This window comes from Stegostoma tigrinum, chromosome 14 (assembly GCF_030684315.1).
Source record: "Stegostoma tigrinum isolate sSteTig4 chromosome 14, sSteTig4.hap1, whole genome shotgun sequence".
In the NCBI taxonomy this organism is placed as follows: domain Eukaryota; kingdom Metazoa; phylum Chordata; class Chondrichthyes; order Orectolobiformes; family Stegostomatidae; genus Stegostoma; species Stegostoma tigrinum.
The window spans coordinates 45,777,695-45,805,065 of NC_081367.1; the positions used below are offsets into that span (position 1 = coordinate 45,777,695).

General features: G+C 38.5%; 1 protein-coding gene across 3 annotated transcripts in view; it reads right to left on the bottom strand.

Annotated features, from left to right (window-relative positions):
* Positions 1-22,971, bottom strand: part of LOC125457399 (uncharacterized) — a 32,938-nt gene extending 9,967 nt beyond the window's left edge. Inside the window, exons 1-6 of one of the 3 annotated variants that reach the window (XM_048541556.2) lie at positions 22,725-22,971; positions 21,600-21,758; positions 17,998-18,123; positions 11,585-11,725; positions 6,913-7,040; positions 81-213 (exon numbers count right to left, since the gene is read on the bottom strand). In XM_048541556.2, the coding sequence (XP_048397513.1) occupies positions 81-213; positions 6,913-7,040; positions 11,585-11,725; positions 17,998-18,123; positions 21,600-21,758; positions 22,725-22,935 (898 nt within the window). In that variant the 5' untranslated portion in view covers positions 22,936-22,971. Of the gene's footprint in view, positions 1-80; positions 214-6,912; positions 7,041-11,584; positions 11,726-17,997; positions 18,124-21,599; positions 21,819-22,273; positions 22,386-22,724 lie in introns of those variants that run through there. The other 2 variants (XM_059651116.1, XM_059651117.1) reach the window with 2 other exon arrangements.
* Between the last annotated feature and the right edge of the window lie 4,400 nt (positions 22,972-27,371).

The window sequence follows — 27,371 nt, forward strand, 5'->3', positions numbered from 1 at the left end:
TCATAATTTCTGTTGGTCTGTATCTTACAGATAGAACTTAATAAAGATTTATCTAGCAGTGACTGACACAAAATTCTTACCCCAGTGAAACATTGCAGAATAACACAGCTTCCTCCAATCATTCCCAGCAAACAAAAGTGCATCATAAGCAATCAATGTTGCTTCAAGTCCTTTATTCAATCCACTTGATTCAGAACGCCAGCGTCTATACAGCTGTCATATTTAAAAAAAAGTTGCAGCTGTCATTTTCAATCTAGCATTATATGTCAGAGTAACCTAGTTCAGAATAACCTAACATGATAGAATAAAATTTGCTGTAACAACTGTTTCTTGCCCTCTGTCTTAGAAAACTAAATTTATAAGTGTTGATTCATAAAACATCAAGTTTAAAATTATTGGCCTAGACACTGGGTGCAATTATACCTGTTTTGCAGGTGTAAAACAGCTGACTATGGCTCCAATGTGCTCACTCATTCCACATTGTAAGTATGCCGTTCGCATTCATTGTTATAATTCCTCCATAGGCAGCCACAGCACACCCTAATTGATGTAAGGGTCATTCCATAAGCAAAACAGGGTCCAAAATCTATTTTAGGACTCTTTACAAAAATGGTCCATTAATGATTGCAGCTTATACTGCGCCTGGTGTGGTCAATTCTTTCAGATGCTCAGCAATCAAACCGATGAACCTTAAAGCTATTGCCGAAGGCCACTATCCAAAACGTAACTTAAAATGCTTTTTACTTAATATATGGTATACATTCCTGATAGCCTTTCCCATCTGAGTTGCCAGTCAACCTGTGACCAGCATCCTTGTTGCCCGATGAATTTTGAGTAGCGTCCGTCGTTCATCCATACTCACCTAATGATGCTGGCCGATTAATTTTTATTTGGCCCTGCTGCTGGCCTCAACGGACAAGTGCTGTGCATATTTTGCCAGGATTGCAAACTGTTCTGGCTCTGATCCAATTGAACTGTTCTGCATGACCAGCACTGAAAATATCACTTGGTTGTGGACAAGAAAAATCAGCCAATGATACCATTTAGGATTTATACAGTACACAGTATAAAAATTAGGAGTTTACCATTTAAGATGGAGATGAGGAAGGTTTTTTTCCTTCCCAAAGGAATGAGAGTCTTTGGAACTCTCTTCCACAGGGCATGGTGGAAGCAGGATCATTGAACACCTTTAAAGGCAGAGGTAAATTGATTCTTGACAAACAAGGGAATCAAAAGTTATTTAGAGTAGAATGTGTTGAAGCCACAATCAGGTAGATCATGATCACATAGAATGGCAGAACCCTACCCTGCTCTGAATTCATATGTTTGGATGTATAAATGCGTGATTGCATAATTACGTCTTCCCAGCTCAGGCAACTTGCTCCTACACGTTGTCCGGGCTTTCAGTAACATAGGAAATATGATGACAAAGTTGTACACAGCACATTATGGAACTCGGAAAGGAATCACATTCACAACAAAAAGGGGAAGGAAAAGCGTAGATTTAAAATTCATTTTAATATTTAGAAATGTAGGATATAAATTGTCAATGCGAACTGCATTTATGTTCCAATTTTAAGTTCGTAAAAGCCAAAATAAACTTAATTTTGTACATTTACAAGATTAAAAATATAGAATGCAAATGGTACACGAAGTAGTATTCAAATTTTCTGTGACAGGAAAAATATTTCATTGCTGTAAATATGAGGATAAAGGTTGTATGTTATTCAAATACATTATACCTCTGTGTCTCTGTGTTTTAAGTCCCTGCTTAGAAATGTGCTGAGTTTTGTCAGCCATCAGTGAAATCATCAAGTTACGAAGCTGCAGCACACAGGAATCTAACGGCCCCATCCGGTTTGTACCATTGATATCTGCTTACACTGTTGGAAAACCCAAGAAATCACTTTGGAAGCATCAAGAACCTAAATTTTCTTTAAAATCACTAGTTGCAATTCTTGCAAATGTTGATCTAATAATGGGAAGGACCAAGAAATGTGAGCTCACATAGAAATTATATGCGAACAAACTTGCACACGACAGATAACGTTGCTAATAATGTATCTGACTGAATAAAATCAATAATTTTCTATTATTTTGCCTAATACAGAAAAGAAATGAAATATTATCTGGCGTGCCAAAATGACTTAATTCTTCAAGATATTCATATGTCTTGGTAAAATAACACAGACAAAGATGTGCAAGATTTTGGTGGAGGAAATGAAATGTTGGATTAAGAAGACGAAAACATGCATTTATAGAATGTCTTATTAAATAATTACTTTTAATTTTTGTTGTGGAAGTGAATTCAACAGCAAATGTACAATAGCAATAGCAAATGAATAATGAGATAACTCGTCTTTTGGGAATCATGCTTGAGGGAGAAATGTGAAAATAAAAAGTTAAAACCTGCATTATTATAGCACTTTAACCACATGAAATCTCAAACTGCTTGCCAGCCATTGAAATAATTTTGGTACGTGGTCACTGACTATATCATAGGAAATATAACAGCAAAGTTGTAGACAGTTACATTATCCTAATGTGATATTGACCAGAGAATCTGATTTATTTTATAGAAGAATAGGAATGTTGTGCCTGGCATTCTAGGCAACATTTTATTGGCAAATGAAGATCACAATACCAGATTCTCTGGTCAATGTCACATCAGGATAATGTAAGATTTTTGTGCCTAAATGCTGAAGTGAGATTTGAACATATAACTTTCTGACTTCTATCAGAGTTCTGCCATAATACACTGCTGACACCTACTATATACCTGCTGTTCTGAATATGGGGAAAGTATTGTTCCTATTTGAATTATAGTTTGATATTATTTACATTCACCAAAATATGACAGGTTTAATATTTCAACTGAAAGACAGCATTCCCAACTCATTTAATACTGTATTGAAGTATTATATTAGACTATGTGCTAAAGAATATTGTTGGACCCTACTGATCTGGGGCAAAAGTGCAGCCAACTGATAACCTTTTAGCTTGTTATTAGAACCAAACAGAGTTGGTAAAGTCCAATGCCCCAGAGTTCCCTGAGAACTGCTTGTTTCGAATGAAATTATGCAAACAATTATAATCACTCCATCTCTTAACAAACCCTATTTAAAAATGTATAATATCATCTCCAAGCTGGATTTTAAGTTGGTGTATTTCTGTTCCCTTCCAGTTCTTTCCTCTATTTCTGCATGTGCGATGATCAATGCTAGTTACTTATTCTTTGGTACCAATGGGACTATTCTTAAAGTGCGGTCCCAGAGAATAAATGCATGCAAGTTATTTAGCAGTACAGATAAGTACTGTTCTGTCCTTGTCAGATGCCTACATGTCTACCTTTGAACAGGGAGTTGGAATACTTTTGTATTTCACTTCAATGTCCCAGGAACACCAAAGACTCCTAGGTTGCCCAAGGTTGCTCAGTGGGAGATCATTAGCTCTGAATGTGCCTGGAAATCAACCTAATCTGTTGTCAGAGATGACGGGAACTGCAGATGCTGGAGATTCCAAGATAATAAAATGTGAGGCTGGACGAACACAGCAGGCCAAGCAGCATCTCAGGAGCACAAAAGCTGACGTTTCGGTCTGTTGTCAACTGACTATCAGAAGCCCTGAACTAGATTTTTATTTTGAAATGGAAATTTCACATTTCTGATTGGAGGAAAAGTGCTACCAAAAATTATTGTTTTAATTTAAAGGAATTGAATTAACTTAAATATGGAGTAGCAATGACATCATTGAGCAGAACATCTCAGGGGACTGACAGCACAGGCTTGTATAGGGAATCATTGCTGAAGGGTGACTCAATGAACCATACACCTTTCTTAATTCAGCTCCTACTAAGTCCTCAAAGCTGGCTGACTTGGTATAAACAAAAATATTCACTAAACAAAAGGCAGAAACAAATGATTTTTTAAGTTAACAAGAACTTTTTGTTTACTTTTGGGCAAAGCTATTTTGATTCTATGAATGGGAGCAGGGCAGCTTTTGGCATGTGGAAACATAAACCTATGAACTTACCTTCCAAAAGGTACTGTACTTCATACAGACTATTGTTCATGACACCCTTTAATGTAACTTGAACCATAATCCTTTAAATACCTGGCCTGACTCCATGAAAACTGCAGAAGACTAGGGCTTGCCTATCTCTGTCCTGGAACACTCTGTACCGGCGGCGTCAGATATGAGCTCATAACTTGAACTATGTACCCCTAAAAGTGCTGATGAAAATTGGACAGCCTGGGAACCTGGTTAGAATTCCTAGAACAGCATCTGGGCTGCCGTTTTTGAAGGGCTTCTGATGAAGTTGTTGACTTGCTCGTCAAGTTGCCTCGTTTTCATTCAGACATTTCGTCAACATGCTAACATCATCAGTGAGGCCTCCAATTGAAGCAATGTTGTTCTACTCCGCTTAGAATTTATATTGTCTGGTCCATTATGGTGACTAGTACCATTTCTGGTTTTATTCTGTCTGTGTTTGTATATGGGGTCCAATTCAATATGTTTGCTGATGGCATTGGGGTTGAGAACCATGCCTCTAGGAACTCCCATGTGTGTCTCTGTTTGGTTTGGGCTACTATAGTTACATTGTCCCAGTTAATCTAATGGCCTTCATTGTCTGAGTGTGATGATATTAAGGAAAATATCTTTCTAAAAAAAAATGCAGAATTGGACCCATATACAAACCCATGCAGATCAAAACCGGAAATGACACTACTCACCATAACAGGCCAGACAGTATAAATTCCAAGCGGAATAGAACAACATCGCTTCATCAGAGGCCTCACTAATGATGTTACTTAACATGGTGACAAAACGTCTGAATGAAAACAAGCCAGCTCGGCGAGCAATTCAACAATCTCATCCACAACTTGAGCTGAAGATCTTTGCCAAAACCTTAAAGGATTTCTGATGAGTCAACCCAACATGCCAAAATTATGATCCTAAGCTTCTAAGGTCACTTTCAACTCCATCCAGAGCAATTTAAATTGAAACCTAGTGAATTTGTTGCCCATCCTTCCTCCTGACTCTATTTTGCAGGCATTAAGTTACAGACTGCTGTTCTGCTCATTTATATACTTTGTTTAACTTCTGATTTTTCTCCTTTCATACCACTGCCATTCTAGTTTTAGTATTATCTGAAAATTTAATCAATTAGTCTTGGATTTCTGAGTTCAATGCATCAGTATAAACTAGAACTGTTTCCACTATCAATTCCCACATTTGTCACATTCTATAATCACATGCTGTTTATCCAAAACTAAGAATGACCATAAGTACCCAAAGCTTTGAATGTAACTAACAGCTTTTTTCAAGTGGAGTTCTGTCAAACGTCTTCTGGAATCTAAGTACTAAATATTCTAAAGGTTACTCAAGTGCATTCGGAAGTCACCTTTACTGGCTCCATCCCCGCCTCTTTGAACTGTCTGTCTCCTCTCTGCCTATCTGCTCCTTTATCCACCTTCCCTCTCTCTCTATTTATTTCAGAATCCTCTTTCCCAATGGCAAATAATTTAACCAAAATATCCACTGTGACAGTGTGAAACATATTCTAATTGTGGTGCATGCGAGAACTATTCAGTACAATAACACACTAACAGTTAAGTAGCTACTTCACAGACCAGTACTTTCCCTTGTAATTCCCAACTCTAACCAAACACATTTAGGTTAAGTGTAGGTCTAGGAAATACTTCCTATAAAACAATGTGCAAAATCATTTATCGGAAGAATAATTCATGGGATTAAAATTCTGATGCCAGTATTGTCCTACACATCATGTCTATAATCTCTTCATGTCTTTAATATGGAAAGTAATCATTTGGTTCTATTCAGAGATAATTATGTGTTTTAATCAGTGCGTAGCTACATGACAAACTAATTTTCTAATTAAGGCATTTCTGGTATTTTATTTTTAAAATGGGAGATACTTTGAATGCAGTTTTTTTTAAATACAGCATTCATTTTGCTAAGTGGAACTATTCAATAGCATACAGATTATTTTTGACAAACTATGATTTATGTGAAAATTTATGTTGTGGTGATAGATTCCTGTTATAATGCAAATAGTTGCAATGTTTTTATATGAATAATGTTATGGTTGTCACTGGCAAGTCCATCTTTTATTGCCGTTAACCAGTGTCAAACCAATGCAATACGTTAATTTACAGGGTTTACTTTTTACAATTTACAGATTACAATGACTAATTTAAGTGCAGATTCTAAATATGAAAACTCTATTGTAATGTGCAAAATAAGGGCTCTGGGTAATCACATATTTCAGCAATTTCAATGTAAGGAGCATTTGGTAGGTTACAAAATAACATTTTCAGAATTGGAGTATGACAAATAAAAGTCCACCTTTCACAGAATACTTTTAGTCAGCTTCACATTAGCTTTGTAGCTGCCAATAGTAGTGTTAGTGTGTCATGCTGTATCCTCATTGTCCACTAATGGTAGAGTAGAAATTTCAATACAATTTATTATGTTAAAATTAAAGTTCCTATAACATTTCTTGAGCCTTCATTTATAAAGTATATGTATATAATTGGAGACTATGCTTATTTCACACTAGTTAAAGTAGGTAATTGAGGAAATCTATTTCTGGGAAAAGTTAAACAATGTGAAGGAGAAATTAGATAGAAACATAAAACATTAGTGTTTCTTTCATGATAAAGCAGATATCTTTACCTGTTTTAGTAAATTGTGCAGAATGCTGCATTTAAAATATTAGCAGTAATGCTAGAATTGTTTCAATTTCAAATCTAAAAATTCACACATATCTGAACAGATCATATAAAAGAGATGATGAAAGAGATAGCAATAAAAGAGTGATTAGAAATAACTAAGTTATCTATTCCTATGATTACTAGGCATTCGGTCTGGTTTCTATCCAGCTATTACCTTGTTTTGTTCTTCAATATCATAATTTTGAGGAAATATTGCATTATCACAGCCATCCTTCTCAATTTTCCTCAGCTGAAGGTAAAATTGCCATCTAGTTTCAAAAGAAAACCAGTTTTCACGATAATCTATGAATATGAGCAAATATAATCCAGTGTAAATGAAACAACAAATGGCTAATATATTTAGAATCTATACACAATTTTGTTACAGGAATAGTTCTTCTGAAATCGAAAACCTGAAAATAAAGGTTTTAGTGATAATTCTAATACTATTTTCCTACTGTGGTTCCTTTCCATCTGATTGCAATCTTCAGGTATTCACATCTTGCAAAACCTCCTACTTTGCTTCAGCCTACAGCCACCGTTCCCTGTAATCTAGATTTCTCTCCTGCAACCTATTTGCCACATCATCTTTTCCTCTTCTTCAAAGACTCCTAATATAATTTCTTCGTCTTTTTTTCCTTTAAATCTCTTAATTCCTGCCTAATGACCACAGTTGCTGTTGTAACAGTAATTGTGTTTATTTAAAAAAACAAGATATTACAGTGCAAGACCTTAAGGCAAAGATAAATAAATTCTCGACTGAAAAGGAATCAAAAGATATCGGGGGGGATGGGTGAGAATGTGGAGATGTGGTCACAAACAGTTGTGTTATGGTCTTATGAAATGGTAGAGTAAGCTCAAATGGTTTATTCCTGCTCCTTTTTTATGTGCTTGTATGTAAGATGTATCTAATTAATTCTAGAACATTATATTAAGATTTCAATTTATTTTCAACCTTTGACATGGAAGAGGAGGCTGGTTGCTCTGCTTTCTTAAGTATAGTCCTTTCAGCTCTCTGACCTGATTTCAAATCTTGACCAATACGTACAACAATCATAACTAAGTGAATTTGGAATCGTTCAACTCAATTCTTAAGGAATTGAGTGAGCAGCACCAAACCAACTTAATATGGCACTGTATGGCTGGTATTTTTCAGAAAAACAAAATAGTCAGCAGTAAGAAATCAAACTGCACTGCCAAATGTTTGAATTGGAAGAGAAAACAGATTTTAGAGGGGAAAGGGGAGTGTTTTCTTTGCCTTCGGTCTTATTCATGATTTGCTAGGGATGGGATAGTCTGATGGTCACCTTAGTGCAAAAAGCAGACATGCATGCTGTTGCTGAGTCATAACGCTTATGGGGATAGTCGTAAATATGTTTACTTATGCAGGAATACCATTCATTTCATTTTAGCACCCGACTTACCCCTTATTTATCAGAAGGCAGAATTAGCAATATTATTAACATTTCTATAATTATCAGCAGAGATGGCTTCCAGAACAGCTAAATTCCCAACATATCATGTAGTGAAATTCATTAGTTTTTGGAATTCTGACATACACTTTAATTGATACTGCTTTGTGGTGGTGAAGGAATGCTACATTTCGGGTGAAATGCTAAACTGAGCCTGCTAGTTCAGTTGCAGGTTGCAAAAATAAGTCCTCAGAGAAACAATCTTTATACTTATGGAAGAACCAGGCCAGTTTCAGGATGAAGAGCAGGAAAGCTAACATTTTGGGTCTGAACCGTCAGCTTTCCTGCTCCTCTGCTGCCTGGCCTGCTGTGCTTCGCCAGCTCCACACTGTTTTACCTCTGACTCCAGCATCAGCAGTTCTTACTATCTCTCTGTTTCAAGATCTGTCTCTTTCCTGGAAAGCGTTAAGATTGAAAAAAACTTGAGCATCATTATGAGATATGAGTGTGTGAAACCCGTGGTGATTTAATTGTTTGGCTGGTGGCTATTGAGTAAGAAGGGTTAAAACAACTACCATCAAGTCACAGAGATAGCAAGAACCTCAGATGTTGGAGACAGGGCTAACACATTGTGGAGCTGGAGAAACAACGCAGGTTCGGCACATCAGAGGAGCAGGAAACCAGACGTTTCAGGTCAGGACTCTTCTTCAGAAGATTTTCTTCAGATAAGCTTCTGAAGAAAGGTCCTGAACTAAAATGTCAACTTTCCTGCTCCTTTGATGCTGCCTGACCTGCAATGTTCCTCCGACTCCACACTGTGTTATTACCATCGTCCTTTCATTTAAAGAAGCATAAAATGTTTCTAATGATAAACACTTGGTTACTGTATGTGGCTGGTTTCGGTTTGATCAGCAACACTTCTGACTGTTCACATTTCATTATAAGTCTGATTATCAGCTACTCTGAAGCAGTGCAGATAGGGGTGGGGCAATTCAGCAAGCACTCGACTTTCTGTGAGCCGGTAAACAAGAGACGCATAAATTGGACAGTGAATTAGTAAAACTTGCTAAAAGAAAGTTATCTTTGGCTTGAATAGCTGACCACATGCAACTTGATAAGTTGTCTTAGAAAACTGATGTTTTTTAACTGATAGATAGGGCAAGCAAGATACATTGCAATGTTCAGGTGCATAGACCTAAAGTTAATGGAATAATAGGTAAAAATTGGTTGGAATAGTTACTTAGCACATTCAACATAAAATAGCAAAGGTTAATTATATATGGCAGGTTTCAATCTACAAAAGGTGTTATCTGCCTATTGATAAACTGAAGAATCAGCATCAGAAAGACATTCCATCCAATTTGGATCACACATGGCTTCTACTGTTATGGTCTCACCACATACTCTGCTTGGACTGTTGTATAGGTGTGGAGCTGGATGAACATAGCAGACCAAGCAGCATCAGAGGGAGGGTCGGGCCCGAAACGTCAGCCCTCCTGCTCCTCTGATGCTGCTTGGCCTGCTGTGTTTATCAAGCTCTACGCCTTGTTATCTCAGATTCTCCAGCATCTGCAGTTCCTACTATCTCTGGATTGTTGTATATTTCATTTTGGAGTAGTATGTGCAAACACTCTTGATCACTAGATAGAGAGGTCACTTAATGTCACAAACAGCGTTTCTGAATCTCAAAGTGAATATCTATTGCAAACCCAATATTGTAATTCTAATTGAATTATTGTTGCAACCATTGTTGTAAGATAATTACAAGTATGCATTCAATGCAGAATTTTTTCTATATATGATACAACAGGAGTAGATAAGAATTGTTTTAATTTTTCAAAGGAGCAATTATTTTGTGACCTGATTGTTTTCTAGCGTAATTAAGTAGCAAAAGATTTTCACAATTTACATTTCAGAAAGCATTTGATAGACATGTCAAGTTGGTCAGCAATTTAGAAGTGTTTGGGGTTGATGGGTCCTTGACAGTATGGATTAGAATTTGGCTATAGAATAGGAAAATAGAGGGTAGGTATAGATGGGCACTTCTCAGATTGGAGATGAGTTGAAAGTGGTATTTCCCAGGGGTCAGTGTTGGGACCCTTGCTTTTTCTGATTTATATAAATGATTTGGAGATGGATATCTCTAAGTTTGCAATGATACGAAGTGAGTGAGAATAGTTAATTACAAGGATGATGCTGAGTAACGTCAACAGGACATTGACAAGTTGGCAAAATTGGCAGACACAGATGAAATTCAATGCATAGAAAGGTAAGGTAATGCATTTTGGTAGGAGAAACACAGAGTGATAATACAGGCTCAATGGTGTAACTTTGAGGGGAGTCAAGGATCAGAGGGACTTTGGGGTTCACGCGCATAATTCTCCATAGGAGGTCAGGCAAGTTGAAACAGTTGTTCGAAGGGCCACAGGATCCTGGGGTTTATAAATAGAGACATAGAGTATAAAAGCAAGGAAGTGATGCTACATCTCTACAACTCATTGGTCAGACCACATTTTGAGTATTGTGTTCAGTTCTGGGCGCCTTAATTAAGGAAGATCTTAAAGCCCTGGAGAAAGTTCAAAGGATATTTACTAGACTGTTACCAGGAATTAAAGATTTAAGGAAAGATTGGAGGGATTAGTCTTGTTCTCCTTGGGGCAGAGAAGATTATGAGGTGACCTTACTGATGTGTTCAAAATTAATGAACAATTTTGACAGGGTAAAGAAGGATCATAGAATCCCTACAGTGTGGAAACAGGCACTTCGGCCCAAAAAGTCCACACAAACTCTGAGGATCCCAACAAGACCCATCCCCCTAAAACCCACCTAATCTACACTTCCCTGAACACAATGGGCAATTTAGCATAGCCAATCCATCTAGCCTGCAAACCTTTAGACTGTGGGAGGAAACCCACACAGCCACAGAGAGAGAATGTGCAAACTCCACACAGGCAGTCACCCTGACAGTGGAATCGAACCCAGGTCCCTAGTGCTGTGAGGCAGCAGTGCTAACCACTGAGCCACTGGATATTCTATTTTCACTAGTTAGTATGTCAGCAAAAGAGCACTTAGTGAGATGAGGAGAAATTTCTTCACTCAGAATGTTGTTAGGATTTGGAATATGCTGCCTGGAGAGTACTGAAGGCAGATTCTGTCAGAGATTTCCAAAAAGATCTGGAAGTATATTTGAAAGGGATTAAATTATAGGGCTACAGAGACAGGGCTGGAGAGTGGGACTAGCTGGGTGGCTGTTTCAGGGGCCACCAGCGACATGGTGGGTTGAATGGCCTCCTTCTGTACTGTAGAATTCTATGATTCTATTTACATTCATAAAATATTTGAATTATACTTGTAAGAATCTAAAAGTAAACATCATACAAATAATTTAAAAAGGAGAGACTTGGATACAAAATAGATTAGTAAGCTGGAAACCACCTGAAAAGTGCTTCATCTTCCTTTCACAGTACTGTTCCGCAGTTGGCATTACTTCCATCATCCTCCATCCCCACTGAACAATAGGCTTCCCTTGAACAGCGTATGATATAAAAAGTGCTGTACAGAAAGCACCTAGAAAGCCTAGAGGAGAACATGTTTTAGTCGTAATGTTTCAGATGATAATTTAGTACAAGTCTAAGGGTTTGAAATGAAGAATCAGCTTGTTCCATATATTTTATGTATTTCCCTATATTTTAAGAACAAAACAACGCATCATGATGTACACAATTCACTTTATACTTTTTTTCCATAATCATAAAAGCAACTGGTCTCAGACAGTAGGCCTATCATTCTGGGTGCAGCTTGCTTACAAATTTCTAGTGCATGAAAGATACCAGAGTAAAATGAATATGCATATTATATTATGTTGAAGCAAACAATACGATGCAAACATAAATGTAATTCAGAAAAATACACAGGGCATCATATGAAGGTGTATCTTCTCTTTAAGGTCTTCACTTCCATGCCAGTATCAAATGCTTCACTTGAATCATTCATTTGCAGATGCTTAGAGTGGATCAGAAGGCTCAGCCTAGAATGTCTACAACCTCCCTAAACTAAATGGTCCTTGATGCCATAACTGAGTTTACAAACTCTTTGTGCAGAGAATTGGGAAAATAATTTTGCCACACTCAAGATATAGATTCATAGAGTTTTTAACCACACTGAAAGAGGCCGATTGTGTCTGCACAAGTCATCAAACATCCATCTACTCTAATCTCTTTTACCAGCACTTGGCCTGTATCCTTGTATCCAGCAGTGTTTCAAGTGCTCATCTAAATAGTTTTTCAATATCTTGATGGCTTCTGTCTCTACTATACTTTCAGACAGTCAGTTCCAGATACAATAGACAATAGACAATAGGTGCTGGAGTAGGCCATTCGGTCCTTCGAGCCAGCACCACCATTCATTATGATCATGGCTGATCATCCACAATCAGCATCCTGTTCCTGCCTTACCCCTATAATCCTTGATTCCACTATCTTTAAGAGCTCTGTCTATCTCTTTCTTGAAAGCATCCAGAGAGTTGGCCTCCACTGCCTTCTGGGGCAGAGCATTCCATATATCCACCACTCTCTGGGTGAAGACGTTTTTCCTCAACTCTGTTCTAAATGGCCTACCCCTTATTTTTAAACTGTGTCCTCTGGTCCTGGACTCACCCATCAGCGGAAACATGCTTCCTGCCTCCACAGTGTCTAATCCCTTAATAATCTTATACGTCTCAACAACATGTTGCAAACACTTCTTTCCTCGAATCCCCTATAAACCTTCTGGACCTTACCTTAAAACTGTGTTCCCTGGTTATTGATCCCTTTATAAAAGGGAAATATTTCTCCCTATCTATCTGTTCAGACCATAGGTAGTTTTGTAGGTAGTTTTAGTCAATTTGCACAGACATGTTACCTCTCTCTCTCACACACACACCCACACACTCATGATAAAGCATGCACGGCATTTAACTTGCTGAAATCACCCACGATGAAAGATACTGTTGACAGGAAACAGCAGATTTGGGTTCTCCAATGACAGGACACTTCACCAACATCATCCACCCCAACCCTAAGTTCACCTGGACCATCTCTAATACCTCTCTTTTCTTCCTGGACCTCTCTGTCTCCATCCACTTGACCAACACCTTCCATCCCAACCTTAAGTACACCCGGACCATCTCTAATTCCTCTCTCTCCTTCCTGGATCACTTTGTCTCTATCTCCGGCAACTACCTAGAAACCGATATCCACTTCAAGCCCACCAACTCTCACAGCTACCTAGAATACACCTCCTCCTACCCACCTTCCTGCAAAAATGCCATCCCCTATTTATAATCCCTTCCTATCTGTCACATCTGCTCCCAGGATGAGGCATTCCACTCCCGTACATCCGTTTTTCAAGGACCGCAACGTCGTCCCCCACCTGCCCAAGTGGTCGAGAATGCCCTCAACCGTGTCTCCCGCATTTTCTGCGACTCATCCCTTACACCCTGTCCCTGCAATAACAACTAAAACAGAATCCCTCTCATCCTCATGTACCACCCCACCAACTTCCAGATCCAATGCATCATCCTCCGACACTTCCGCCATCTGCAATCTGACCCCATGACCAAAGACATTTCTCCCTCCCCACCCTTATCTGCTTTCTGGAGGAACCACTCTCCCCGTGGATCCACACTCCCCTCCAGCCCCACCACACTCTTCCCTGCAACCACAGGAAGTGCTGCACCTGCCCCTACACCTCCCCCCTCAACCCCATCCCAGGCCCCAAGAAGACCTTCCACATCAAGTAGATGTTCACCTGCACATCTGCTAATGTGGTATACCGCATCCACTGTTCCCGTTGTGGCCTTCTCTTCATCGGGGAAACCAAGCGGAGGCTTGGGACCGCTTTGCAGAACACCTACACTTGGTTCACACTAAACAACTGCACCTCCAAATTGTGAACCATTTTAACTCCCCCTCCCATTCCTCAGACGACATGTCCATCCTGGGCCTCCTGCAGTGCCACAATGATGCTACCTGAAGGTTGCAGGAACAGCAACTCATATTCCGCTTGGGAACCCTGCAGCCCAATGGTACCATTGTGGACTTCACAAGCTTCAAAATCTCCCCTCCCCCTACCACATCCCAAAACCAGCCCAGCTTGTCCCTACCTCCCTAACCTGTCCTTCCACTCTCCTATCCCCTCCTCTCACCTCAATCCCCACCCCCATCTCCTACCTACCAACCTCATCCCACCCCCTTGAACGGTCCATCCTCCCTGGACTGACACATCTCCTCCCTACCTCCCCACCTACACTCACCTTTACTGGGTGCCCCTTTGACCTGTCTGTCTCCTCTCCACCTATCTTCTCCTCTATCTATCTTCTATCCGCCTATCTCTCTCTCTCTATTTATTTCAGAACCCCTTCCCCACCCCCATTTCTGAAGAAGGATTTAGGTCCGAAACACCAGCCTTCCTGCTCCTCCAATGCTGCTTGGCCTGCTGTGTTCATTCAGCTCTCCATCTTGTATATCTCAGATTCTCCATCATCAGCGGTTCCTACTATCTCCAAAGCCAAACAGCACATTTTCCAAACGTTAATAAGTATAAGAAAAGGAACTACATCACTAGCAGGAAGTGGGTATTGGTCATCATTGTAGCACAGACTAGCCTAGTCTCCTGCACCATACATTCCTCTTTTCTCTCTCTTTATTTTTAGCAATTCTTTCTAATTTTCAGAGTTTGTCTTCTGACTGGCTACTAGTCTTTATGGAATTTTGTGCCTTTTCTTTGGATAATGGGATAGTGTAGGGGGAGGGGTGAGATTAGTTCACAGGTTGGTGCAACATCGACGGTCGAAGGGCCTGTTCTGCGCTGTATTGTTCTATGTTCTATGTTCTTTTAACATGATGTCATCTTTAAATTCCTTCATTAGCCATATAAGGTACATTTTCCCTTATAGTCTTCCTTTTCCCCAGAATACACTGCTGAATGTTATGAAATATTACCTTAAATGTCTGCCAGTGCATCTCTACTGACCTATCCCTTATTCTAGCATATTGTTCATGTCAGCCAGCTCTATCTTTATTCCTATATAATTACCCTTATTTAAGTTCATAACACTAGTCTTAGACTGACTCGTCTCTTATATTGTTATTATCATGCCAAGTGGTGTATTTACAATGAAGTCAGTCCTTTTGCAAATGACCAGATCTGGAATAACATGCATTCTGGTTGTCTATAGAGCATGTTATTGTAAGAAACTGTCCCAAAACAGGATGTACTCATCATGCAGGCTATCTTTCCCAGTATGGTCTGTTTAATCTGCATGTAGAATTCACCCAATATTGCCATACCCATCTGTAAAACTCAATATTTATTCCTGTAAACCCCTTTTTACGGTGTAACTACTGTTAGGCGGTCCATAATATACTCCTATAAGTGACGTCTTACCTTCCTTAGTTCTTATCTCTATCTAATCTGATTCTACATCTTGTTCTTTTGAGGTAGAACCATCTCTCACTATCATACGAACATGATTCTTAATCAGTGAAGCTACCACACCTCCTGCTCCTAGCCTTTCTCTCTTTTGAAATTTTTAATTTTTAAATACCTTCAGAATCCAGCCTTAAATACCCTGCAAACATATTTCTGTATTTGCTACCAATTCATACACTTATTTCTAAATGTTCTAAGAACTAATTAATTTTGCTACAAATGCTTGAGAATCCGAAACATGGACAACATTCAGGCTTGTGATGACATGTAGCATAGAATGTTCATTCCATACAAGCACCAGGTAATTACCAATCCAACAAGACAGAATCTAACCATTCGTTCTTCACATAAATGGCTGAACCACTGCCATCACTGAATCACTCACTGGCCACCACTTTCTCATGAGTAATTGGAGATGGACACCAAATATTGACCTTGTCAGTAATTCCTACATCAATTGAAATAATATAAAAAAAATGTTGAAGGTAAGCGTATATTGTTTTTTCATAAGAAATAGGGCAGGAGTAGACCATATGGGTCGTCAAGACTGTCCAGCATTTAATATGAATTATGGATAATATTTCACTCCTTTAGTTCACCTGTTACCTATACTTCTTGTTCCTCTGATAGGATTAAAAGTCTGGCTATCTCAGCCTTAAATGTATTCAATGATGGAGCATCCACACGCCCAGGCTGGAGAATTCCAAAAAACCCAAACCCTTTCAGTAAAGGACTTTCTTGTTATCTTATTTCTACAAGACTGGCTCAAAATCCTTAAACTGAGCTCCTGTGTTTTTGATTCCTGAAACAGCAGAAACAGTCTTTCAACGTCTACTCTATCAAGCCCCTTTAGAATTTTGTGTCTTTCACTTCGATCATTTATCATTCTTCTAAATATCAGATAACTACATCTGCAGTTCTTTGTTTTATTGTATCAGATAATATAAGTGCAATTCAATCGATCTCACATCCTAGGTCATTCCTCATACCAGAGACCAATTTAGTGAACTTTTCCAAACAGACTCCACTGCCAGTCTATCTTTCCTTAAACTTGATGACCAAAACAGCACTCAATATTTTGGATGTCATCTCATCAAGCTCTATAAATGTAGCAAACTCATTTATACCTAGATGACCTTGCAATGAAGGCTTTCCCAAATGCTCGCTATATCCTCCTACATTCATTTTTCAGGTAGTTTACTCTGAATGTGAAATGAGACTTTCTATTATTCCCTTCTAGGGGATTAACTATTGTTTCGGCAGCTATGACCATTAAAAATACTTGACTGAATTTCACGTGTTGATGGGTTTCAGTAAAACAGGTATTCCATTATCTGAGAATGAATGACACTTTCAAGAAGTTATAAACACACATTGTCTCTTTAATATACTTTCTGGTCTGTTGATACAAGCTAAAAGGATTACAGTTATTTTTGACATGTCATCACGCATGCTTTTCACAATATCAATGATATGGCAACTCTTGATAAATTATGGGAGGTTTACCTCCCCACCCTTCCCCCGGCAAAAGATTTTCTATTGATATTGTCATGGAATCCATTTTGTACATACTGGGTGAGGGTACATAGGGGTCACAGAGGGGCTATAGATGAACTGAGTAGGCATGAACGGAGGCTGATCTACTAACAAGACGGCCTATCAGCCATATTCTGTTCACACTCTGATATGGCTCACAAGCTGCTTTACAAACGTGATCCCAGTATGGAAGACAAAAATGATGCGTGAAGCTACACATGGATCAGGTATGCAGTTTTCCATTCACAAACTGTTTGGGTTTTTCATTCTATAAATGCATTGGAAAATAGGACAGGAGACTGGACGAGCATTTGAGGTAGGAGAGATTCGAAGTTATTCTGTTAAAGTTAAATAAGGAGAGTATAGTGGGAAGCACACATGGAGCATAAGCACCATAAATATTGGGGTGGAATGGCTTATTTCTGTGGAATTACATAATGGATGTGAAGGTTTAGATAAAATAAAACACACCAGAAGTAATATATTGGTTAAAACAGTTCTAATTAATTTCTAGTGTACTTTTTCTAATTGTTTTACTTAAGAATAGAGATGACAAATTTCTTGCCTACTTTAATAAATTGTTGCTATTTATAGCATCTATGTAGTACTGTACAGCTAGTGTAGGTCAAGCTGGAATAAGTGCTTTGCAAAGTGGAGTTTCTGAGTATAGCATTTGAATTTATGCTCTGGTCCTTAGTCCAGTAAATTTTAAGTTCTATTAGCAAAAAAGACCAGCAAATTTATCCTGTGGCTTTTGTAATTATATTGGAATAATTATCTTACGTTCATGGGGTACATGCATATATTGCTGAAATGGTATTACTTAATCTTTCACATGTTACCTGCTGGATAACTGTGCGTCATTCGACCACATTCAATGCTGGCTTGGAGGAGGTCATTCAGTTGCTCTGCCTTTGAATAGCACATACCAATACACATTGTTCTTGCAGCTGCTCCAAATTTAGGTTCTGTGGATTGATATGTGACAGCAATTACTAGTGGTGCTTCAAATTCCACATCACTTGTACATACCAATGTTACTAAAACAATGCTAATTATTACCCCTTAAAAAGCCAGCTTTAAATTATACTTATTTACAATCTAGTGGATAATACGCATTCACTCTAAATCCTTCAATATTTAATTAATGGACTGTATAACTAAGCCTCGCCTTATCATCTCGTAGTATATTGAAACCTGTGTATATCGCAAATGTGCAACTTAGGTTCTATAGAAATGAAATAAAACAAAGCTCTTTAAATTCTGGAAATCAGAAGCACAAAGAGAAATTGCTAGAAAAATCTCATCAGTGTCACTGGCCTGAAATCTGCTTTCTCTCCAGAGATGCTACCAGGCTTGCTGAGTTTTTAACCAACAATTTCTGTTTGTGTTTCTATAGAAATTAAATCAGCAAAGTATGAAGTCCATGCCTCAAAGCTAAAAAAAAGTGTTCTCCTATTTTCCATTTGCAATTTTTTCTATAATTTTAATCACACGATATGATAGTGCCCTGTAATCTTCATTCTTATGACAAAAAAAGTCACAATGTTTTAATTCGTCATTTCTGAATTTTCTAATACCCAACATTGTCTACCATATCTGTGTTTTACTGTTTTGTAGTCCCAAAATATTTCCTATAGTATGATTTCCCATAATCTAACCAAGATCTTAAAATTTCATCTAAGATCTTCATGACGTCTTGGCATTCATATTCTGTACCATTTGAGATAAACCTAGAATTTTTTTCTCACAGCCTGATCAACTGGAGCTATTGCCTTTAATATCTGTGCAGACATACTAACAAAAAGCTCTCTTCTCTTCTATTATACCAACCTCTATTCCAATTCAAGTGAATCACATTACACTTACTAACGTTGAATTCCATCTGTCATTTTTCAGCTTATTCCTTTAGCTTATCAATATCCCTTTACAACTTCTTTTGAGCTTTGGAAGAATTAAATCTTCCTCATATTTTGGCTTCATCTATAAATGTAAAAATCATTCCCTCTTGTCCTGCAGCCAAATAATTGAATAATATAGTGGAATCGTAATAGTGCAGACATGAATCCTGACGGATATCACCACTGACTTCCAGCAACTCTAAATACTCCTACTGTCCATTTTCACCCATTAAAAAATGCATGGTTTCATTGTTATTCTTCTAGAAATTCCATACCCGTTCAACATCATGAATAATTTCCTATGTAGTACCTTGTCAAACTCTCCTAAAGTCCATGGACACAAAATTCAACCTAGCTATCGGCTTTGCTACACCATCACAAAAAATCAATGACGAGCACAATTATAAATTCAGTGTTGGCATCTTCTAACACTTTTTTTTGTTATCCAGACGTATTGTAATGTCATCCTTATAGATGTTTCCATTCACCAATATAGAGCAAACCACACTATGTTAATCCAGTACACCAATTTTTTTCTTTGTAAAAATGGGTACTACTTTAGCTGCTCTCTGGTAGTCAATTTATTTTCTAAGACCTTCAACTATTTTACCGTGTTTGCGGGATTAGATTTGGAATTTGTTCATCTGCTATTTTTATTAACATTTAAGATTTTAATTTTATCTGCTACAGTTATCACTCAGATTTGTTGTTAATGCTCATAATAGCCAACTACATAATATGTCTTTACAACTAAAGAAAAAACAATTTATTTTGTGAAAGTGTTTTGAAATAGTAATAGGAACACTGAATGGCCATAAACTCAAGTGCATCTGTTCCATGAATACTACAGTTTTCCACTGTCTGGATAAAATGGAAAGAGAGACATTACTACCATTGGTGGAATGATTGAGAACAAGAGGTCGCAGATTTAAGGCAATTAACAAAACAAGCAAAAGAAAACACAAATAAATACTTTTTCCATGCAATTAGTGGTTTGGATCTGGAATGCACTGCATGACAGTATGGTAGGGGTATCTTCAATCAAAGCTTTCAAAATGGAATTGCATCATTATCTGAAAAAGAAAATTTACAAGGCTATGGGGAAAACCATGTGAATTGTACTAAATGAATTAATCTCACAGGGGGCTAATACAGACAGAGTGGGCTGCATTAATTCTTTAAAAAATCAAAAGAAGTCTGTGCTGTAACCGTTCTATGATCTTATGATCTGGAATTACCATTCCTAATAATTTCAAACATCCTTCTTCAAAGTCAAATTCTTACAATTCCAGGAACATCATGGAAATGAGCAATAATTTCAGATTCCTCTTCTCAATGACAACGGTTCCTGTAAGATTCTTTCAACTGTCACTCTAAATGTTAACTCTAAAAATATTTCAAGGAAATACTGGGCTCCAAAGGGATGACCATCTATGCAAGTACTTTAGCCACTATCTCCTTCTGGATCTCCTATCCATGTCCACTCTTCTTACGTCTAACTGACCTCATCCTGATCATTTATCATACTGAAGTGTCTTCCTCCCACTCCAATTCCAAATTCTGTTTTTTTTTAATGAGCAGTATCCCTAGCTTTCTCAAGCCTCTTCTGTCCAATTAGTGGTCATTTTGTTATGTTTCTCTATACAATATTGCTGAGCATAGTAATTGGATCCTGCTGGTTAGGTATCGTGTTCAACTTTACAAAATTGACTCATTGAAATAGCATACACAAGATACTTTGTTGTCACTAACCACCATTCCCATTCTATGCCTTAAATCCTTCAGGATGTTGTCACCTCCTGGCTTCATTTCACTTCTGTATCACCCTGTTTGAAACCCTTAACTGTCAGTACCAAGGTTGCCCTGATGAAAATCAGATAACACTCTGAAATTCAGAACATACTTTTGGCCATTCGCTCCTTAATTACTGCTGTCATGTTCACAGTTGAACATTTTCTTCTGTTGCCCTTTCCTATCAAATTGGAAACCACTTTCAATAACACAAAGAAGATTTTGCCCTATGTATGAGAGTTTTGATTTTTCTTTGTATTTTATGTACAGTTCACTTTTTTTTGGAAAGGAATCTCTCATTCGTATTAAGCATAACTGTGCTTTAGTGCCATAAATTATCGTTTGATTAACTTGCAGTCAGTCACTAAATCTTCATTGTGAATGTCATACAGCACAGGAAGCCCACTGACTATTCCTGTCTCACCTGGCAACAGTTGGTGACAAAATATCTGAAAAAGATTATCTGCACAAATTTAACGTGTAAAATATATGAAGAAAACACATTTAGAGGAATGGCTGCCTCACTGTAGTCTTACCTTAGGTTCAATTATGGATTATAGAATGTCAACTGAATCAAGTAAAATCTAATTATTAATTTGTAGTAATTATCGGTTACGAATTGTTCTTCGTTTTCACCTCATGGTAAATCTAACCTATCCACATTTCCTCCAATCGTTACACTAATATTTCGCAGCATCGAAGCGCAGTGAATACACACATACATTGTGAAAATTAGACGAAATGGTTTTCACCTTTTCTACCGAAGGAAGTGTATCCTTTGGATGCATAGTTTTTTGTCTGAACTTGGGCTCCGTCTGATACGATTTTTGGATGACATTTTTGACACCTATGCAGTGTAATGAGGTATCTCTTCGCTGCCTGGCTGCACAGTTCTTGGACGGAACCCCTTTCTGAAAGAATAGCGCAGACTGCTTATTACTCTGAGCGATTAGGTCGTCTTTGGTAAGTGTCTAAATCAAACACATGAAACAGCCTTAAATATTTAGCACATTCAAAAATATATGGAATATAATGTAATACATTTGAAAATATTGGAAGTACTCATCATTGGAAGTACACTACAACATTCCTTATCTTCACTGGTAAAGTCACACGCGGATTGGCTTCCCTGTGTCGTGGAATCGCGTGAATCAGCTGTGTTTATGGGTGGGCCGAGGTAGGATTTAAGGATTTACCAATATCAACAAGGACAAATATTGGAAGTACTCATCAGGCTTAAACCTTGACTGACGGAGTTTTGGCGCTGAGGGGATGGAGCTCCTCTTGAAGTATTTGTTAAAAGCACGCTTATAGCACTGTTTAAGAATGTGATTTTTTTAAAAGCAAATTACATTTTTAGCTCACCAGTGATGAGTCTACTTTTCAAACTACAACTTGGTCCATCAACAGTATTGTTAAATGGTACCTAAATTAGTACTTTGAGGTACTTCGAAGTTTATCTTTCATATCAATATATGCTGTAGATGGAAGGCAGTAGGTTCTTTAGTATTTCAGTGTCACGATCTGGTCACAGCAAACGGAGAGTGATGTAGTGTTGATCGTTAAAATTGGGTAGTTCGCTAGGTTAAAGGTACAAGTCGATGCTGTAATACATAGGTCCGAGGCAAGCGGTACAACATACAGTCACCGTGATGAGACAAGCACTACAACATTCCTTATCTTCACTGGTAAAATCACACGCGGATTGGCTTCCCTGAGTCGTGGAATCGCGTGAATCAGCTGTGTTTATGGGCGGGCCGAGGTAGGATTTACCAATATCAACAAGGACAAAACATAAACGAAGCAAAATGGACAAAGCAAGATAGTGAAACAGAAGAGCAAGAGGAAAGGAAATCGAAGGCCAACTGAAAACTCACCAGAGGTTAATGATTCCGCAGTTGCTATGTGCATGAGAGTATCAAATGGAGCCGGGCATCGAAATGGTTCAGAAATCATTATGTCTATTTCTCTTGATAAATCTGATTCCGTCAATTTTACTCCAGGTTTGTTGCATTCATTGCAAAAATTGTGATAACCGATAGCATTCCCAAGAGCTCCCAGCACCATGGCTGCCTCGTACCTTTCCATTACACCGGCTCCCAGAACCTGACGCCGACATCTACCGGGTTCCTCTACTGTTTCACGAATCCCCCGTCAAGGAAGGTCTAATACAGAATCTGGACTTCGGGAGTCCCGCCCCACTCCCTGCCGATTGGATCTTCAACAGCACAAGCGTACTATTTCAAAGGCGCGAACCACAAATATTGTTCACGCGTTTTGAAAAGTACTGCTCGGATCAATCGCACCGCGAATTTGGTGTAGAGACGAAAGAAAACTACAGATTGCGGAATCCAAGGAGACAGACAGGAGGCTGGAAGAACACAGCAGATCAGGCAGCGTCTGGAGGAAGGGAGCAGTCAACTTTCGGCTATTAACTTCTTCAGGACTGCATGTGGGGGTAGGGGCAGCTGCCCATAAAGATGGAGGGGAAGAGGTTGAGGCAGAATGGTGGTGATAAGTGGACAGGTGTGGTAGATGCGACCTGGTTGGTCGATGGGAAGGACGAATCCGTTTGGTGGCTAGAAAGGAGGGAATGGAAGGGAGGAGGTGGGGCTGAAGGGCTGTGGGGGAGGGAGAGTGTGTGGGAAGGTTATTTGAAATTGGAGAACTCAATATTGAGTCCTCAGGGCTGTAGGGTGCCCGGATGATAAGGTGTTGTTCTCCAAATTTGCATTGTGAGTCGCTACACTGGAGGAGGAGTGGAGTGAGGAGTTGAATTGGGTGGTGGCCAGGAGGTTAGGTTGGCCGTTACAAGCCAGGCGGAGATGGTCGATGAAATGGTCACCTGTCTACCTTTGGTCACACCGACGTAGAGAAGACTACCATGGGGAGCACCGGATACAATAGACTCGATTGGAGGAGATGCAGATGAAGCTCTATCTCACTTGGAAGGGCTGTTTCGGGCCCTGGATGAAGGTGGTGTGTGGGCAGGTGTTGCATCTTTAACAGTTACAGGGAGTGGTTGCTGGGGAGTGTGGCAAGAATTGAGGAGTGGCAAAGGCAATGGTCCTTGCGAAAGACAGAGTTGGGGAGCGGAAGATGTTCTGGGCAGCGGGGTCTAATTGGAGTTGGCGGAAGTGTTTGATAGATGTGATGTGTTGGATGCGGAGGCTGGTGATGTGGAAAGTGAGGGCAAGGAGGACCCTATTTTAATTAAGTTTGCAGGATTTGGTGGTTAAGAGGGTGGCGTGGGGAATGGAGGAGGCGTACTGAAGGGCTGTCTGGATGACAGAAGGGGAAAGGAGTGTTCGAAAAAAAAGACATCCAGGATGCTTGGGAATGGAATGTCCTCATCAGAGCAGATGCTACTGAGACGGAGGAATTGGGAAAACGGGGTGGAGTTTTTTGCAGGATTAAGAGTGGAAAGAGATGTACTCTAGGTAGCCATGGGAGTCCGAGGGTTTATCGTAAATGTCGGTTGGTACCCGCTAACTCCACCCCTCCCCCTACGCCCACATCCGGTCCTGAAGAAGAATAATGCCCGAAACATTGACTGTTCCTTTCCTCCAGATGTTGCCTGACCTGCTGTGTTCTTCCAGCCTCCTGTTTGTCCACACTGCTAATTTGGTTTGTTGACTGCATTATTTTAAAATATATGAAATAAAAGTTGCACGTTTATTCAAGTCACGATACAACATCTAAATCTGAATGATTTAACTGGAATTGAATCTGTATTTATTGTGGCCAATTCAAACTACTCATCTATGCTAAATTGTATGATAACTTTATCCTTCCTTAATCTGGAAGCAGAATGGGAGGTTTTCTTCTACCTGATGATTTTGCTCGCCACTTCAACGAGTACTAAAACTCAGTTTCCAGAAGACGCAAATGTGTACTAGCAAATCATGTTGTGAAGAAACTGCGTTAGTAAGTTTCAAATATTTACGAAGTTTCTTGCACTTTTATTGTAATGCATAATTGTGATGTCTAAACACATTCGTATGATTTTGATCATGAGATTATGCCTTCAAGTGAATATTTGGCATCTTAAGCTGGTGACATATATGCGGTTTCACATCATTGGCCATCTGTTACTAGCTTTATCGATGTTATAATCCTACATTTAATAATTGGGAAACATATTTTAGTCTAGGTGGAACTGTAACAAGAACTAAATTATTAGTTTGATTTTCAATACTTGCGTACCTCTCTCTTGTTATTCACAATTATGTAATTCAATGTTATTGCTTGCGATTTTTGCATTTTTTAAATTACTGGGAGTGTCTATTAATTGAAATACCGTCCGTACTCAGATTGAACAATTACATTAACATCGTAAATGCTCAATAGTTTCATGGCTATGAGGAGAGGTCTACTTTCACGTTTATATTTACTTTACATTTAAAATGGAGGGAGGGAAGAAAATTCTCTTCCCAGTTGTAGATTCAGATGAAGCACGGAATGCACACATAAATGACAACAACGATAACATGAATTTATATCACACCCTAAAAACTTCATAGACAGCAGCTTGCAAACAATTTTAGGATGTCGTCTTTGGAAAGGGGTAATGCAACAAACATTTAAATTGCCTATCTAAATTTATGCGAGGAAAGTTTATCATCTTTTCTGTAACGAAGGTGCTTTTTTCAACACTCCAAATGGATGCAAAACACTGGCGAGGAGACACAGTCAACTGTTGACATGGAGCCTGAAATTCTCTCACAGGTTCCAACCAACAAAAACTTTGCATCAAACATTAACTAAACATTGCTTATCCCGAGGCTGCGTTTACTTGACATGCACAGATTTTGTATTACTGTACAAGATTTGATACACACTCATTTCTCGTCAGCCATTTCACCGTGAACACAAAAGATCCGTTGATAATAAATCAGACACAATATGTTTTCCGCCATAACCGTTTCCTCCACACCTTGCTAACATCTCACTCCATCCCCTTTCTTGTTTGTCGTGAGCGACGACATTCCAACAATCCGAAAAGGTACCGGTTTAGGTATGATTTTCACCCAAATACAGTCCAGCATTTATCTATACATAACAATCATACTTCGTACGACTGCAATTGAAATTTGGAAGTCGGGTCAAAATACCCATTTCTATATTAACGACGTTTTCTTGAATATAAATGAACAACTGGAGGAACTCCTGCGTAATGAATCATGCTTGCCACATTTGCGGAATGCAGATATTATTGAACTCTTTGGGAAAGTTATACATTATTGAGTAACAACTTGGTAATGGTTGATCCAAATAACGTGCAGAATACACCGTGAATCGTGCTATTTCAATGTTGCCTAAACAAGTAGGTATGATTCCAGCAGTTTCACTACTAACGAAGGAGATTCTGTTTATTTTAATATAAGGTTACAAACGCATTTCCTTGGCTGGAAAAGGGCACGGGAAATGTGGCCAATGAGTTGAATTCTGAAGAAGAGTCATTAGGCTCAAAACATTAACTCTGTTTCTTCCCACACTGATGCTACCAGAGCTGCAGAATTTCTCCAGCAATTTCTGTTTGCATTCAGATTGTCCAGTATATTGCTTTTACATGATTCGTAGCTCTCTGAAATTCTGTAAAACAAGTTTTATAGGGAGCTAGAAGTTCTTTTTATGTATCAAATTGTTGTTCTGTTCAGATTAATATTTGCAATAATAGTGTTAATATTATATGAAGTGACAACAGCATGAGGATGTCTTACTAAGGTATACGTTTGGATATGAAGCATTTTGAGATGGAATGAGTTAGTGAAAACCGCTATTTCTTCCCGTTTTTACCTAAAATGTATCTCATAATCTGAGACAAGGGGTTATAAAATTTGTTCCGGTCCAATAGCCTGTGATATGCCTCATATTATGCGAAATTCTATAGTCAGTACTAAAGTCTGAAAAGTAGCTGATATTTCCATAATGGCATTTTCATTGTTTCAGATGACTAATGTATTCGTCGGAGAAAGTTTGATCAATGTATATCGAACATTCACACACGTTCTATTTTGAAAAGGCACAGTCTCTGAAATAAACTTGCGTTTTGAAAGGTGTTAATCTTGCGGAATAGGAATATAACATGAACAATGCCTCATTTGAATTTTACTGTGTATTAACACTGTATTTTTACAATTGTCCTGTAGATGTTGTATTTAACTTGAAATGTTAACTGTTTACCTCTCCAGAACCGGTACCAAACTTGCTGAATATGAACAACATTTTTTTGTTCTTATTTCAGACTTCCGGCATTCGCAGTATTTGCTTTAATTATCACAATATAACAATTTATGACAAAGTATACGAAGAATTATTTTAATAATGTTGCCGTATTTTTGAAAGTTTATCTTGTTTACAAAGCTGTGGGAAGAAAAGAAACAAGGGAATTTAGCTCCATTTGACATTTTACTGCATTTTTTGTGAAAATGTGGTAACAGTACTGAGATAAAACAATTTTACCAAATAACCATGTGTTGAATATATCCTGCTTAGCCACATGACAAACCTCAGTCAAAGAA